This window comes from Peromyscus californicus, unplaced genomic scaffold, assembly GCF_007827085.1.
Source record: "Peromyscus californicus insignis strain IS unplaced genomic scaffold, ASM782708v3 Scaffold_19__1_contigs__length_69161282, whole genome shotgun sequence".
NCBI lineage: Eukaryota > Metazoa > Chordata > Mammalia > Rodentia > Cricetidae > Peromyscus > Peromyscus californicus.
In genome coordinates, this window is record NW_026294491.1 from 6,312,357 (window position 1) to 6,329,567 (window position 17,211).

The following is a 17,211-nucleotide window of genomic DNA, read 5'->3' on the forward strand; positions in this document are numbered from 1 at the left end:
AGGAGAGACCCCCCCTCAGCAGGGTGGATGGAGGGAACTGACTCCTGAAAGGTGTTCTCTGCCTGCCACAGCCATGTCCCCCACATGGGCATACAGCTAAAAATGAAACCAGCCCTGGAGAGTGAGCTCAGCACTGTGCCAGTGCATCCGGAGTCCCTGGATCAGTTCCCAGCACCCATGTGGCAGCTCACAACCATCTGTAACTACAGTCCCCAGGAATCCACATGGTGCACAGATACACATGCAGGCCAGATACCCACAAAATAAAGGTGAATTAAGGGTAGACGATGACTTAGCCACATTAGAGCATTTTTGTTTTTCATTGTTGCTCTTGAAGAGACCCAGGTTCAATTCCCAACACCTACATGGTGACTCACAATCCTCCATAACTCACGTTCTAAAGGATTCTGTGCCATTTTTGGCAGCTGGGCACCAGGCATGCACATGGTGCACATATATGTATTCATATATATAAAGTAAGAAAATCTAAATTTTTTTTAAATAAGGGTTAAAAAAATAAAAAATAAATGATTATGAAGCTCTGTATTTTCCTTTGGGAAATGTGTGAGGAGAGGGGGTGTGGTCTTGTCTGAACCTCGCACCCCTGTCTCATACCTGGGGAGCTGTTGCCAAGGATGGGTTAGTGAGTCCTGTGCCCACTGGCGAGGAAGGAGCTGCCAGGAGCCCGGGCCCTGGAGCCGTTCTCCGGGCAGTATTTGTGATTGTGGGCGGTAGAGGCAGACTGGGTTCGCACCCCTCGAGGAATCCAGATGAGTGGAGGCCCACTGAGCAGGAGTGAGCTAGAGGTCTGCACAGAAGCCTGGGGGACCCTAGGAACATAATAGGGCACAGCAGGAAGACTGCGTGGAGTCTGCTGAATAACGCATAAGGCCTTCCAAAACTACTGCATAAGAGTTCTTACCTTAGAGAAATGATGTTTCTTAGAAGTTTTTTATTTTAATTTCTCTGTTGGATCTTTGTATGTTATCTGATTCTTCATTTCTGTAAGGTTAGTATTGTTTTACAAAATTTTTATTGATTTTTGGTAATAAAAGGTCAATGTGGTTCCCCCTCAAAAACAGTGTACATTTTGGGCTACTCTAAAATTATGCTAACCTTAGCTTTTTTTTTTTTTTTTCTGAGACAGGGTTTCTCTGGGTAGCTTTGGAGCCTGTCCTAGAACTCTCTCTGTGAACTAGACTGGCCTCAAACTCAGAGATCTGCCTGCCTCTGCCTCTTGAGTGTTGGGATTAAAGGTGTGCACCACTACCTCCAGGAGAGCTTAAAGAATGAAATCCTTTCTTCCCAGCACCTGGGGAGCAGGCACAGTAGGCCAGAGGTGTGTTCTGTTCTGCCTCTGCTCGGGAAGCACACTCGGATGCCGCGTGGGCAGCAGTTGGAAGTCTCCCGTGAACAGTGTTACTCCTTGCTCTCCCATTAAAGCCATGACATGCCTTCTGCATCATACTGCATTATAAATGCAGCTCATCATTCCTGAAAAACCTCATCTAATGTAATCTGTGTGCCTACTGTGTGCAAGGCATGGAGGTTATCACTTTACAGATGTTAACTCTGGCCATCCTAGCTTTTCTGATGAGTAGTCTACTGTCTCCAACATTGTCCCCCTCCCCCCCCATCTCTGCTGTCCCTAAGTAGCCCTTGATGTTCATAAAACCTACAACAGAACAGTTCTTGGGCAGATGAGATGGCTCATCGGGTAAAGGGGCCTGCTGCCAAGTCTGAGGACCCGAGTTCAATCCCCTAGACCTATGTGTTAGGAGAGAACTGGCTTCCACAAGTTTTCCTTTGACCTCCACATACGTGCCATGTCATGATACACGCAGAACGGGACTCCAGGAACTGTTAAATGTTGTGAAGCCTTGTGGATAAAGGTCTCTGTAATTCCCAACGATGAAAGGAAGGGATTCTGAATGTGTTTTGTCAGTCAGCTGACCGCGTCTCCCTGGCACAAGGGAATGCATTCAGTGGACACTTCAAACAGTGCTGATGGGTCTGAGGAGAAAAGCTGCCTTTCGTGCAGAGCCGAAGGGCGTAGGCAGGGAGAGCTGGTTAAAGATGCCCCACATAGGGGACACCTTTGGCCTTCTCCTTTGAGTTAATCTCTGCTTGGGCCTTGGAGCAGACAGCCTCTCATCCCTGCTACTAACTGGAATCTCCGTGAGGAGTTAGTAGACATTTGGGCTGGAGAGATGACTCAGTGGTTAAGACAGCTTCCTGCTCTTCCAGAGGACCTGAGTTCAGTTCCAGTACCCACAGCTGCCCTGCCTGTAACCCCATCCAGGGATCTGACACCCTCTCTGGCCTCTGCATGTCCCTACACATACATGGCATATAAACATGCGTGCATGAACACGCACACACACCAGCTCACGCACACTCACTTTTAAGTTAGTAGTCCTCTCTGAAAGAGGCCCTGTGCTCAAGCTTACCGGACTCTTTCTTGTAACTCTTGGTATCCTTTTGTATGCTATGGCTATTATGGTCTTGCTGAGTCTCCAAGATGGTGATAATAGAAATACAGTGTTTCTCATTTGTCTACAAAACTCCCGTGTGTGTGTGTGTGTGTGTGTGTGTGTGTGTGTGTGTGTGTGTGTGTGTATCCTGTATCAGTGAGAAATACCAGCACGATGGAATTAAGTCCCAGAGGCTCCCACATTGTGCTAAGTCTAATGGCAGCATTCAGGGAGTCCGTCCCTATGTTGAACAAGGGCTCCTACCCAGCTGTCCTATGAGCGTGGTAGACAGTTCACTGAACGTCTGTAATCAAAGAATTTTTCCAGACCATTCTTTGGGTTGAGCTCGGTGTAGCTCATTGAGCAAAAGTCCTGAGTGGTCATTTTCTTAAAAATCTAAGTGATAAATGCCAAGGAAGAGCAAGGTATGCTGGGCTGGAGTGAGAAATGGCCCGGTCAGCATTACCATGAGATCTCTGGGAACTACAAGGCACACCATGGACCACAGTAGATTTTTATGTAAGGCTCTGGATTTTCTTCACCTTCTGTTTTACAGAAGAGGATGTGGAGAACTTTGATGTGACCAACTTGTCTCAGGACATGCTGCGAAGCATTGAAGCGGACAGCTTTTGGTGTATGAGCAAGCTGCTGGATGGGATCCAGGTGAGCGGCCCCAGCCAGGGCCAGGGCTCCCTTAGCCTTTTGCGTCATTATAGCGCTTCTGTGTCCGACAGGGCCATCCCCTGCCAGTGCTCCTCTGCCCCTCCTGTTAGCTTCACTGGACAGTGATCTGAGGAGACCACCATGCTACACTAGCTGTCCTCAGAGAGAGCCCTTGCTCTGTACTGTGTCCCCAGATCCCGTGGTCAACCACAGTGCCGGGCTCCATCCGCCTTCCACCACGTGCTGCAGTTTCATGAATCCCTTTGTTTTCTAAAACCTGTCACCAGCTGTTAGCACTGGTGAACTTTCAAATATGTTTATTCTGTTTTTAATTGTGTGTCTGTGTGTGGGTATGTGCGAATGAGGGCAGGTGTTCGTGGAGGCCAGAGGGATTAGGTCACTTATAAATGTGCTTCAGGGACCAGGGAGATGGCTCAGTTAATAAAGTGAACCTGAGCCTAATCCCTGGCGCTGAGAGGTACCACCCTCCTCTGTGAGCTCCAGTCTCAGTGAGACCCTATCTCAAAAGACAAGATGAGGAGTGATAGTTGAGATTACCCTGGCCTGTGTAACACACGCACACGCACACATGCACACGTGCGTGCACCCCCCCCCCCCCCCCCCCCCCCCAGATCAGCAATGGCAGCAGGGCAGCCTGTGTCTGCATGAGCTCTCGGTGTGGTAGGCAGCTGGTCTGGACACTCTGACCCCAGGCTCTGTGTCCTTTGCAGGATAATTACACCTTTGCACAGCCAGGGATCCAGAAAAAGGTCAAGGCACTGGAGGAGCTTGTCAGCCGGATCGATGGTAGGTTGAGAGGCCCAGACTTCTCCAGCAGTTGCCCAGGGTGGCCCTCCCCGGCCCACCCCCCCCAGCCTGTCCTTGCCGTGACCCACTGTCTGCAGCACTGACTCGGGCTTAGCAGGAAGGCTGTGAGCTCTGCCGTTGTCCCAAGGTCTGTCCAACCTCATTTCTGTCACTAGGTTCTCAGTCCCGTCCCCGCCCCCGCCGCCGCGACTCTGCCCTAGTCACCCCCTCCCCTTAGTCCACAGCCCTGGTCCAGGCCGTTTGCTGTCTACACCTCCTCTTAGAAGGACTTACATTCTCTTGGTCCTCTTTCAAACGGTCGTCATGGGCTGGTTTTCCTAGAGCGGTGCTCTGGCTATGCCCCTCTTCTGATTAGAACCACCAGTGGCTTCCCATTGCCTTTAGCACCCAGCTTTGGGGCTGACCTTGTCTGTCATTCAGTGACATACAGCATCCTAGGCTTGATGCGGGCTCCCCAAATCTGGTTGGCACCCCAGTGGGACCTCCCACACTCGGCTGGGAACCTCAGTACAAACCCAGCCCCCACCCAGGCAGGGATCTGGGAGGAGCAGGTGCTTGGAGGAGTGGCCAGGAAGCCCTGGGGTCAAGGGTTCAGTGGCCAGAGAGATGGGGGCGGGGCGGGGGGTGTTCCCTGAATTGTGGACCTGGCAGGGGACCTGTGACCTGAGGTTTCCCCTGGCAGGGGACCAGTGAGCTTGGAGTGGCTTCTGCTTCCTCCTCCTCTTCCTCCTTCTCCTCCTCCTCTTCTGTTTGTTTTGTTTTGTTTTTCGACACAGGGTTTCTCTGTGTAGCCCTGGCTGTCCTGCAACTCTCTGGCCTGGAATTCAGAGACATTCTCCTGCCTCTGCCTCCCAAGTGCTGGGATTAAAGGTGTGCGCCACCACCACCAACCCCCTCCCCCGCCAAACACCCCCCCCCCCCCCCCCCCGGCTGTGGTGGCTTCTTAAAGCCTGCTGTTCACTGCAGACCTCTGTCCTGCGGGACTTTCTGCTCCCCCCACCCCACCCCCAGGCAGAGCCTCCCTCCTTCCACACTCACTGCTTCCTCAGGTTCTCTTGCCATGGAAACAGTCTTGGTTTGTCTTGCTCCCTCCATCTTCCCATGGCCTAGGCTTTCACTTTCATGTGTTCTCACGGTAGTGTTGTGTCACGGTGAATGGAGTGCTTTTCCCTTGAGTCTCACCGCTCTGCCCCAGCTGCCAGCTTCCAGAGAGAGGCCCATTGCTTCCCTGAGCTTGTATGGGGCACATGCTGGCCTCTTTTGAGGGGCTGAGTGGCTTCCCGGGTTAGCTATCAATTGGATATCAGCAGGTAAAGTCAGTGGTTTCTGCTGCTGCTGCTGCTGTGTGTGTCCGTGTCATCCCCCCCCCCCCCCCCCCCCCCCCCCCCCGTGGTCCAGGTCAATAAAGGCATGGGACTTAAAAATAGTGGAACACTGGGCCAAGGAGCTGGTTCACTCAGTTAAACTTTCTGCCAAGCCTGATCCTCATGGTAGGAGAGAACTGATTACTGCAAATTGTTCTCTGACCCCTCCAAGACCACACCCCCCCCCCCCACACACACACACACACACACCAATCACACACACACTAAATAGATGTGCACCACATCCTTGTTTCTTGTGTGCTTTCTCATTATAAAAACTTTAAGACTGCAAGAGCTGCAGCAAACCCCACAAGCTGTGGGGGCCTTTACTCCTGGAGTCATCTTGCTGGCCCTCATTATCCCATTTTGTAAATGAGAAGACAGTGATTTAAAACCATCCGTCAAGGGGGCTGGAGAGATGGCTCATTGGTTATGAGCACTTGCTGCTGTTCTGGAGGACCCAGGTTCAGTTCTGAGCACCCGCATGAGGTGCCTCACAACTGTTAATAACTCCAGGAATCTGGTGTCTGACTGCACTCATGTGCACAGACCCACATGCAGACACATGACTAAAAACAGTGCAAGTAAATACCAGAAACCCCAACCACCCAGCGTTATTCCCAAAGCCGTCATCAGGATAGGGACCAGCTTGTTTAACTTGCTCAGGGTACCGTACATGTTCAGGGGCAGGAACTAAGTGCAGATGGCAGCTGGTTTCTACTAAGTGTGCAGAAGCATCTCCTCCCTTCCAAAAAAGAAAAGAAATAATCAGGTGTGGTGGTGCACACCTTTAATCCCAGCACTCAGAGGCAGAGGCAGGAGGATCTCTTGTGAGTTCGAGGCCAGCCTGGGCTACAGAGTGAGTTCCAGGAAAGGTGCAAAGCTACACGGAGAAACCCTGTCTCCACCTTTGTTGGCCATCTCTCGGGGAAGCCGAAGGGAAATGGCCAAGATGGGCTTGAGGGTTTCTTACCGGTCTGGCCCTGCCCCGAGGTGTAATGAGGCCCAGCAGCCAAGTTCACTCCCGTCCCTTGCGTTGTGGCCAGAGCAGCTCCTGACTCGTGTCCCTTCCAGAGCAGGTACACAGTCACTTCAGGAGGTACGAGGTGGAATACCTGCAGTTTGCCTTTCGGTGGATGAACAACCTGCTGATGCGGGAACTCCCTCTGCGCTGCACCATCCGCCTGTGGGACACCTACCAGGTACGGAGGGACCCTTCCTCTCCAGCTCCCATGGCCAGCTCCCATGGCCAGCTCCTGTGGCCAGCTCTCTGTGGCCAGCTCCCTGCCAAGTGTGGTGGCTTGAAAGTCTCCATCCGCCTTCAGTTCTGTGTCTGCTGTCATAGAACGGGCGCTGGGCTGGGTGTCCCACCTCGATGGCTCGGACGTGAGAGGCCCACCGTGGGCTCCTGTTGGGGCTCCAAGCCCTGCCTGACTCTTCCTCTCTCTCCCAGTCTGAGCCCGAAGGGTTCTCGCACTTCCACCTCTACGTGTGCGCGGCCTTCCTGATCAAGTGGCGGAAGGAGATCTTGGATGAGGAAGACTTCCAGGTGCGTGGCCGGGGGAGTGAGTCCTTGGCGTGTGAGGAGAGAAGGTGCTGCCTCAGATGCTTGTCTGGGAGTGGAAGGGAGGGGTACTCAGGGGAGGCTGCCCTCCAGTGGGCAAGACAAGATGTCCCTGGGGCCTGAGGTCTTCCCAGTGAGAAGGACCGTTGTCCCCAAAAGGCTGGAGAGTGGCTACCCAGGCCCAAGAAATCCCTCATTCATTCATTGACAAGGGTTGATTCCAGACCTGCCCCGAGAGTCACCATTGAGACCCAGGGCATCCTGGGAAGAGAAGCAGGCAGAGGGCTGTTCTCACAGCCCACGTGCTGAGGGAAGACAGGCAGCTGACAGCTCTGGGGGCTCAGAAATGCCTGGTGATCAGTGTGCATTGCTTCAGGGTCCTGCACAGTCCAGCAGGGGTCCTTGGTGTAGAAGGGAGACTACAGTTTCAAATGAAGTAGTCAGGAGAGGCTCGCCGAGAAGGTAACATTTCAGCAAAGGCTTGAGGAGGTAAGGGAGCAAGCCGTGCGGCCGCTAGGGTAGAGGGAGTGGCCCGTGCAGAGGCCTTAAATCAGCTGCATGCCTGGCTGTTGGAGGATTGTGGAGTGAGGCCTGAAGCATGGCGGCCAATGGAAGAGCAGGGTGAGGTCAGGTCAGAGACTCAGGAAGGCCTTGGCAGCTGCTGTGAGCACCCCCGGGTTCTTAGGAGTGGGCATGATCTTAAAGACCACTCTGGCTTCTGGGTAGCCTCTGGATGTGGGGTGTGGACACAGCAGCCACCCTGGACTCTGCAGTAACTCTCCAAGGGGCATGTGGTCACGGGTGGTGATAGTGGAGGAAAGTGGCCGTGTTTGGGGCCTTTTGCAAGTAGAGCCCAGGTTCTTTGAGGGACTTCTGTTTTAGTTAGGTTTTTATTTATTTATTTATATGTTTGTTTGTTTGTTTTCGAGACAGGGTTTCTCTGTGTAGTTTGGTGCCTGTCCTGGATCTCACTCTGTAGACCAGGCTGGTCTTGAACTCCCAGAGATCCGCCTGGCTCTGCCTCCCGAGTGCTGGGATTAAAGGCGTGTGCCACCACTGCCCGGCTCTAGTTAGGTTCCTGTTGCTGTCAAGAGACACCATGACCATGGCAACTCTTATAAAGAAAACTTTTAATTGAGGTGGCTTGCTTACAGTTTCAGAGGTTCAGTCCATTATCATCATGATGGCGTGCAGGCAGGTATGGTGCTGGAGCTGAGAGCCCTTACATGTTGACTCAGAGGCAGCAGGAAGTCCACTGACTGTCACACTGAGGGAAGCTTGAGAAAAGAGACCTCGCCGGGCGGTGGTGGCGCACGCCTTTAATCCCAGCACTCGGGAGGCAGAGCCAGGCGGATCTCTGTGAGTTCGAGGCCAGCCTGGGCTACCAAGTGAGTTCCAGGAAAGGCGCAAAGCTACACAGAGAAACCCTGTCTCGAAAAACCAAAAAAAAAAAAAAAAAAAAAAAAACTGAGAAAAGAGACCTCAAAGCCCGCCCCCACAGTGACACACTTCCTCCAACAAGGCCACACCTCCTAATAGTGCCACTCCCTTTGGGGGCCATTTTCTTTCAAAACACCACAGCTGGGTTTGGATTGACAGAGAAATGGATCAGAATGACTCCTGGGTGCAGTGGGGTACATGTGTAGGGAGAGCAGGGGTTTGGTGTGGAGAACGTTGAGTCTGAAAGGTCAGACTGGGTGTGGTGGTACGCACTGTAATGCCAGCATTCGGGGAAGTATCGGGTTCAACTGTATCTTCGGCCACCTAGCAAGTGTGAGGTCAGCTGGGCTGCAGGAGGCCCTGCTGCAAGAGAAGAGAAGGAAAAGGAACTTTCGATATACAAGTGGAGATAACTAGGCCAGTAAATGGGTAGATGGTGGTGGTAGTGTCCCAGGTTCTAAGAGACAGGGTGGACTGGACACATGAGTTTAGAAACCTTTGGTTGGGGGGCTGGGGAGAGAGGCTCAGCAGTTAGGATGTCATAACTGCCACGTGCAGTAGCAGGTGGGCCGGACTTGCCAGGCCTGCCCCTAGGAGTACAGGGTGGCTGGGCTGGCAGTGGAAGGCCTAGAAAGGCCTCTGGTGCCTGTGCAGAGCCTAGAAGCTGGTAAGCAAAGGGACTCTTGGGAGAGGCTACGCAAGAGCCTGTGAGGGCCGAGATGTCCACTTCCCACCTGACCTAAGGTGACTGACAGCGAGCCCTTCCCCGAACTCGTCCCCAGGCTGAGCTATGCCTGGGGTTTGCCAATAGAGGAGCAGTCAGTGAAGCCCCAGCCAGCCATGCGGAGGACGTCAGCAGGACTCGTCCTGAGGGAAGGCTCTGTCCTGGCAGGGAGCACAGTCCGCAGTCCTGTGGCTCTGAGAGTAGAGGGGGAGGTGTCGGGAGGGGGAGGGAAGGAAGCCGCTTCTGTGTCGCGGGTGAGGCAGGAGCAGAACAAAGCTGCTTTTTAAGAAGAGTTTGTTGATTGCAGTGCTGGAATTCAACTCAGGCCCTACTCGCTAGGCAAGTGCACTACCCCAGGAGCTGGGTTCTGGGGAGACCTTGGGGTTTGTCTAAGACGGGGACGTTGACCCCGTTACCACATCCTCAACCTCAGTCCTGAAGCCGGGCTCTGCTTGCCTCTCCCTGGCCTGCTCTGTGCACTCTTTGGAGATGGGCTGACAGGGGTGTGGGGGTGAGGGGGAAGTGACTCTGGTCCCACCCCATCAGGGAGTCAGGCTCCACTAGGCACCAAATCCGTAGCGTTAAGGTGGATTTTCAGCCCTTCCAAGCCAAGGCTACACCTGCAATAGCAACCGAGGCTGGGGAGCCGAGGGATTGGCTGCAGCCTGTGGTTTCTGTCCCCACCCTTTAGCACCACTGAGGCAGGTTGTGGACGTGGGACTCGGGAAGACTTCTCAGAGGTAGTTGATTCAAACCCTGGACGGGAAGTCCTGAGTTCTGTGCCCCGGGAAATTGACAGGCCTCCCGTGGGTAGTGCTACCGCACCTTAGCACAGCCAGACATGCACGAGCTCCTGGGGCAGGAGGGAAACATCTCCCAAACCAGAAATCCAGAAGTGTGCGAGCTGTGCCAGTCTGTGGGCCGCTGGCAGACAGCTCCCCTGAACAGAACAAGCAGCTCACTGAGAAGCACTTAGTTCCGGCCTCACCGGAACCCAGCAGAGGCTGGCTGCTTGCTCTGTGGTCCAGGAAACCATCTTGTTCACTCTAGGACTGGCCAGGGCAAGTGCCCTCCGGCCTCAGACGCTCAGCTCATGAGGAGAAGCACCTAGCAAGGGGCCCAGGGCCTAGCGGTCAGAGTCCCTTTAAAGGCACATAAAAGAGAATCAGCAGGGAGTCACTGGGATGGCCGTCAGGCAGCCTCAGGGAAGCTGTCTGTGCAGTTTTAGATAGGGTTTCATGGAGCCCAGGCTGGCCTCACACTGACTATGTAACCAAGGGTGGCCCTGAACGACTCGCCTCCTCTTCCCACCCCACCCGCCCCGCCCCACCCCGCCCCTAAGCTCCCAGAGTGCTGGAACTGCAGGTGTGCACCACCAGGCTTAAGCCAGTCAGGATTCTTAAGTAAAATAGTGCAAGGCGGTGGGATGTCCTAGGCCTCAGGCACGGAGTGTGTGTAAATAAATCCATCCTCCACTGCCCAAGTGCAGTCACAGACATTTGGTAAAGTGCCACTCTGAATCCTGCCCAGAAGAAGGGTGGAGGGAACCCTGGGAACAGAGGGTTTGCCTGAGAAAGGCCAAAGCTCTTAGACATGAGAACAAGAGCCATTAAGGGACCGTTACCATGTCCTTACCTGCTTAGGAAGGTGTGTTACGGCCCCTGAGTCCACTCCATATCCACAAAGAACATTTGGATATTGCAGTGATTCTATACATGATGTCTTAATCAGATAGATTTTGTCGCCTTTTTAAAAATAATTTATTTATTTTTATTTTATGTGCATTGGTGTTTTGCCTGCATGTATGTCTATGTGAGGGTGTTAGAACTTGAAGTTAGAGACAGTTGTTAGCTGCCATTTGGATGCTGAACCCTGATTCTCTGGAAGAACAGTCAGTGCTCTTAACCACTGAGCCATTTCTCCAGCCCTGTTTTGCCACCTTTTAAGTCCATTTTCTGTTAATTCCTTCTAAAAAGTTTTTTTTTTTTTTTTTTTTTTTTTTTTTTTTTTTTTTTGGTTTTTTGAGACAGGGTTTCTCTGTGTAGCTTTGCGCCTTTCCTGGATCTTGCTCTGTAGACCAGGCTGGCCTCGAACTCACAAAGATCCGCCTGCTTCTGCCTCCCGAGTGCTGGGATTAAAGGCGTGCGCCACCACCGCCCGGCAGATTTATTTTTTTTTAAAAAAAATTGTTTAGGTTTATTTATCTAATGTGTATGAGTGTCTTGCCTGCACGTATGTACGTACCACATATGTGATGGTACCTGTGATGTTCAGAAGAGGGAGGGCATCGGATCCCTTGGAGCTGGAATTACAGATGGTGAGCCATCACCCATCACGTGGGTGCTGGGAACCCTAGAATCATTTGCAAGAGCAGCCAGGACTCATTCCTCTGGCCTCCGTCTGGTCCTCCTCCAGCCCCTCTTGGCCCTGCTCCCTTTCCTTTGGGAAGCTTGGGTCCCCAGCAGGTGCCTGAGCCGGTGCTCTCTCTGAAAGGCAGTTGCCGGCTTCCCTCCGGCTTCCCTCAGGTGAGTGCCCTACAGACCCCCCCCACCCCCGCACCCTGCCTGTGGCTCCTGAGGAACTGCTTGGTAGAAAATCTTCAGTCCAACTCTGGCAAGGCCTCTCTGTCACCCAGGCTAAGAGCACCTGACTTGTGACCAGCACCGCTTTCCCTTGGCTGTGGTTATTCAGCTTCTCCATCTTTATCTGAAGACTATTTTCCACTTTTTGTAACGTTATGCTAAGCTGAGGTGGGGTGAGAACAGGGAAGAGGTGGAAAGAAAGCTGCAGTTCCAAGCATTGCCACCAGGTGGCAGAGCGGCTCCTTCCAGCTAATCCTCTTTTTGTGAGGGAAGAGGGAGCAGTGCTTGACCAGGGATAGGATTTATTCAGAAGTTTCTAGAAAGCTTCTACGAAAGCTAGAGTTAGAACTCAAAGGTGGCTCCCCTCCCAGAAACTGCACCCTCCTCCTGCGCACCACTTCATGTTGGTTAGTTCTGTTTGCAAGTTACGTAAAAGCATGGAATCATTATGGAAGTACTAGAAATGTCCGGTAAGGGGGTAAAGGTGCTTGTCGGCGAGCCTGACTGAGTTCAGACTCTGGAGTCCACACAGCAGAAGAGGAGGACCTATTCCTGAAGGTGGTCCTCTGACCTGCACACTCTACACACAAGCATACATCCGCCGCACAGTATAAACAAATCTAAAGGAAGTTTTAGAGACAGGGTCTCCTTATGTAGCCTTGGCTGTCCTGGAACTTGCTATGGAACTCGCTGTGTAGACCAGACTGGCCTGAAACTCACAGAGATCTGCCTGTGGGATGAAAGGCATGTACCACCACATTTGGTTTAATTTCTGATTTTTAAAATTTATTATTTCTTGTGTGTGAATGTTTGCCTGCATGTCTGTCTGCGTACTACATGTGTGCCTGGTGCCTGTTGGAGGCCAGAAGAGGATCCCCTGGAACTGGAGTTATATGGTTATAAGCCACCATGTGGGTCCTGGGAATCGAACCCAGCTCTTCTGGGAGGACAGCAAGTGTCTCTGAGCCAACTCTCCAGCTCACGTCTCACTGAGAACTGGGGCTCGCCATTTGGGCTAGGCTGGTTGGCCCCCAGCCCCACTGTCCTCCCATCTCTACTGCCTGCAGTGCTGGAAGTGTAGACACAAGCTTCCCCCAGTGCTGGGATCAAACTCAGGGTCTCCCGCTTCTGAGGGGAGCACTTTACCCCAGCCCCGGGACTATTCTTTCTATAATTAGAAAAATAAGAATGTCCCAGTTCGATTCCCAGGACCCACATGGTGACTTAAAACCATGTAACTCCAGGTCCAGGGGATCCTCTTCTGGCCCCCAACAGGCAGCAGGCACACACGTAGTACACAGACAGACACACAGACAAAACGCTCGTCCCACAGAAGGAGACAGACAGGACCTGAAACAGCAGCAACAGCAATTTGATGACTAAAGTCTCATGTTCACTGTTATTTTGATACCTTTCCTTTAAGGGCTACCTCCATCCCTTTAAGGGCTACCCCCATCCCTTTAAGGGCTACCCCCATCCCTTTAAGGGCTACTTGCATGGAGTTGTTTGTGGGGCCAGGGCTGAAGCTGAGTAGTGGTTGCCAGGTGGAGGAGAAAAGAGAGTGTCCCCAGTGACAGTGACGGGAACAGTGGGGCGTGATGAGCATAGTACAGGTGGATTTGGCCGGGTGGATTGCTGTGGATATTGCTCTGTATAAATAAAATGCTGATGGCCAGTAGCCAGACAGGAAGTATAGGAAGGACAAACAGAAAAGAGAATTCTGGGAAGTGGAAGGCTGAGGCAGAGAGACGCTGCCAGCCGCTGCCATGAGAAGATGTTAAGATACCAGTAAGCCATGAACCACGTGGCAACTTATAGATTAATAGAAATGGGTTAATTTAAGATAGAAGAACAGTTACAAGAAGCCTGCCACGGCCATACAGTTTGTAAGCAACAGAAGTCTCTGTGTGTTTACTTGGTTGGGTCTGAGTGGCTGCGGGACTGGCGGGTGAGAGAGATTTGTCTTGACCAAGGCCAGGCAGGAAAACTCCAGCTCCAAATGGCGCCCAATGTGGGGCTCGAACCCACGACCCTGAGATTAAGAGTCTTATGCTCTACAGTGGATGTGTGTGCAGAGGGAGCAGTGGGCAGTAGCTGGACAGAGAGGCTGAGAACTGGGCTCACCTTTTGGACCAGGTGCTGTGCTTTGGAGTGCTGGCAGCAGGTAAATGCTTCTGCCAGTTACCGGTGAGATTGGGGAGGTGTTAAATGCAGGGGCTGCACTCTGCAGTCTCAACAGGAATGATTTTGAATGAAGAACCCAATTAAGGATCTAACAAAAGGAAAATAGGTAGATAAATGAGCATGTAGTCGTGTGATGGCCTGCTTCCTTTGAAATGTTCATTTGCGAAGGCTGAGTGGAAAACCATGAGGATTATCACACACACACACACACATACACACACACACACAGAGATCCCACCAGGGGCCATGCTAGTTTTCTTTGTATTGCTTCAGTTTAGTGCTACAGAAGCAAGCACAAAGATCACCAGTTGTGATAGTGCTCTGAGACAGTTGTGCTCTGCAGTCCAGGCTGGCTTGGAACTTGCAGCCGTCCTCCTGCCTCAGCCTTCCAAGTGCTGGAACTACAGGTGTGAGCCACCATGCCGAGAAAAGACTATACTTTTGTTTGTTTGGTTGTTTTTGTTTTTCGAGACAGGGTTTCTCTGTGTAGCCCTGGCTGTCCTGGAACTCACTCAGTAGACCAGGTTGGCCTCGAACGCACAGAGATCCACCTGCCTCTGTCTCCCGAGTGCTGGGATTAAAGGCATGCACCACCACTGCTCGGCCAGATTATACTTTTTTTTAAGTGATTAAAGCACTTGCTGAATGAAGTCCTGAGTTCAGTTTGGGGCAAAACTACAAAGAGCTCAGAGCTACACAGAGAAACCCTGTCTCAAAAAACCAAAAAAAAAAAAAAAATAATAAATAAAATAAAATCTGAAAAAAAAAATCCAAAGTACAATTAAGAAACAGCTAGATATATGAAATCGACTGAAGGATTACCCCCAGAGTAGGCATGTGCAGTTGGAAGCAGTGGTTTTGTTTGTTTGGTTTGTTTTTTCGAGACAGGGTTTCGCTGTGTAGTTTTGGTGTCTGTCCTGGATCTCACTCTGTAGACCAGGCTGGCCTCGAACTCACAGAGATCCGCCTGGCTCTGCCTCCCGAGTGCTGGGATTAAAGGCGTGCGCCGCCACCGCCCGGCTCTTTCTACCATCTTTATTGTGGTCATTCTCTGATCATAGTATTTTGAAGAGACGGGTGTTAGTGTATCATAGACGGGGTGGGGGGATTGGGGGGTGTTGAACTTCCTGGACTGAGCAAGGGGCCCAGGACTGCATGATGTTCAGAAGGCAGAAGGCTGGACCCTGGGGGTCATGTGGCCCCGCTCCAGGTCCTGTAACAGAGGGTCTCCTGGGCCTGGGCCATAGACTGCAGAGACGAAGGCCTCCCTCCCCCTGCAGGGCCTCCTCATGCTGCTGCAGAACCTGCCGACCATCCACTGGGGCAATGAGGAGATCGGGCTGCTGCTGGCCGAGGCGTACAGACTCAAGTACATGTTTGCAGACGCCCCCAACCACTACCGCCGATAGGTGCTGTCTCCCCGCCCGGGGACCCGGACTGCCCCCATCTCTGATGGCGATTTCATCACTGTGGCCACTGTGCAAGCCGTGGGCCCCGGCCAGGAATCACTCCTGCTGTACAAAGCTCACCCTCCGCCGCTGCCTCCGCCACCGCCCAGGTCTTCACCTCACAGCATCCGCCACGTTGTCTCAGGATGTGAGTCTGGGACCACTGTCAGTATTCTGTGCCCTGTGGATGGGCCCGGCTCTGGGAGAGGCAGAGGAGGCGACGATTGTCTTTCCCTTCGGGAGACACTGGACAAAAGGAGGGGGGCTCCAGGTCTGCCCCACACTGTCCATATGTGTACCTGCTGGCTCTGCCCAGGACCCAGCGGGTGATTTTATTTTTCTTTTTTCTACATTTTCATGCCCGAGGCACAGGGTATTAGGCTCTCGGGCCGTCGCTGTTTGTGGCTCATCTAATCTCGTCACAGGTCAGAGACACTATGTTTTTGGAAGACCCTGCTGCCCCGCCCCCTCACCTCCCCCTGCCCCAGCTGAGCCAGGTCACAGGAGTGAGTCCTTCCTCTTCAGGGGGAGGAGACACCATCTTCATAACCCTGAGGAGAGGCCTACACTCAAGGGCTAGGAATTGCGTTTTCCCTTTCCTCCTCTATGAATCTTACATTTGGTGTGCATGTGCGTGCGCGTGTATGTGAGTGCGTGCGCGTGTGCGTGTGTGCGTGTGCGTGTGTGTGTGTGTGTGTACAAGCCCATCAGCATTTTGTCACGTCTGAATTTGTGTTCAGACTAACCCGTCAGAAACAGTTGGGAAGGACCTGAGGGACCAAGCATCTGAGGTCCCTTGAGAGGGACCAGGGCAGGGGAGGGAGAAAGAGAGTGGTTTGGTTTTATGGTTTGTTTTTTTTTTCTTTTTTTTTCCCCCACCCCTCTTCTTTCTTCTTCTTTTTTTTTTAACCACCTCTTCAAACCCTTTTTCCAGGGTGAACCACTCCAAGATATTATGTATAAATTGTGTTATTATGTATATGGGTAAAGGTGTACAAATCTATGTCCTCTTTGTAGCAGATATGATTTTATATTTATAGTGTGCATTGACACGTGAACACAATCCAGGTTTGGATGAAGCTGCTGGGTGGGTGGCTTCCGGGGGGGCCTGGGCCCTGGAGCCATCTGGAGCAGCGTGTGTCCAGCGACAAGCGGTGCGTCTGTGTTTCAGCGTCCGCCCTCGCCCGTCCCGCCTCGCCGTCCCTCCGTGGGCCTCTGTGAACACCTAGCCCGGCCTTCCCCTTTTCCGCTGCAGAGCCTCCCTCCGCTCACCCCAGCAGCCCCCCCAGGAAGGACTGCAGAGGCAGACGCCCTCCCTCGGGTTCTGTGTCCCCAGCCTCTTCACCCGCAGAAGTCAGCACTGTGGTCAGGACAGAAGCTGGCTGACAAGTCAGTGCCAAGAGAAGGGATCCCTGTGTGTCCCCAAGGGGGGGCCTCCTCCCAGAGCGGCATTCGTGTCCCCTGTCACCATCACACTCCCCACAGCTCACGAGATGTCGACCCATGCTCGGGTTGTGGTGTTTGGTAGTGGAGAAAGGGAGGATGGAGGCCAGTAGCCGTCCGTCCGTCCGCCGGGCAGCCAGGCAGTGCCCCTGGGGTGACACCCTAAGCTCACTCGCCCGTGTTGTTCCGCCGCAGACCACACCTGCCCCGAGTTAGGTCCCTCACCCAAGCTGTTTCTCAGGCGTTCTTCCCTGTTCCCCGCCCTCCCCTCGGTGTGCCTCAGACTCCTCCACAGATGAGAGGACTCGTGGCCCTCCCTCAGATTAATTAAAGAAAGACACTTGTGTTCCCAAGTGGTGGTTTTATTTTTTTAGTTTTATGTTTGTATGGGAAATTGTGGTTAAAGTGAATGGATTGTAAATAAATGGTGTTTCCTCCTCCACGTGAGCTTTTGTCTCATGAGTTCATGTAACCTGGAATGAAGTGTCCTCTTTTCC

The 17,211-nt window shown here is 52.6% G+C and overlaps 1 protein-coding gene across 1 annotated transcript in view; it reads left to right on the forward strand.

Annotated features, from left to right (window-relative positions):
- Window positions 1-17,161, forward strand: part of Tbc1d22b (TBC1 domain family member 22B) — a 63,081-nt gene extending 45,920 nt beyond the window's left edge. Inside the window, exons 9-13 of the mRNA XM_052744475.1 lie at window positions 3,031-3,137; window positions 3,869-3,944; window positions 6,404-6,531; window positions 6,783-6,878; window positions 15,104-17,161. Coding sequence (XP_052600435.1) covers window positions 3,031-3,137; window positions 3,869-3,944; window positions 6,404-6,531; window positions 6,783-6,878; window positions 15,104-15,232 — 536 coding nt within the window. The 3' untranslated portion in view covers window positions 15,233-17,161. The remainder of the gene's footprint in view (window positions 1-3,030; window positions 3,138-3,868; window positions 3,945-6,403; window positions 6,532-6,782; window positions 6,879-15,103) is intronic.
- The last annotated feature ends 50 nt before the right edge of the window (window positions 17,162-17,211 follow it).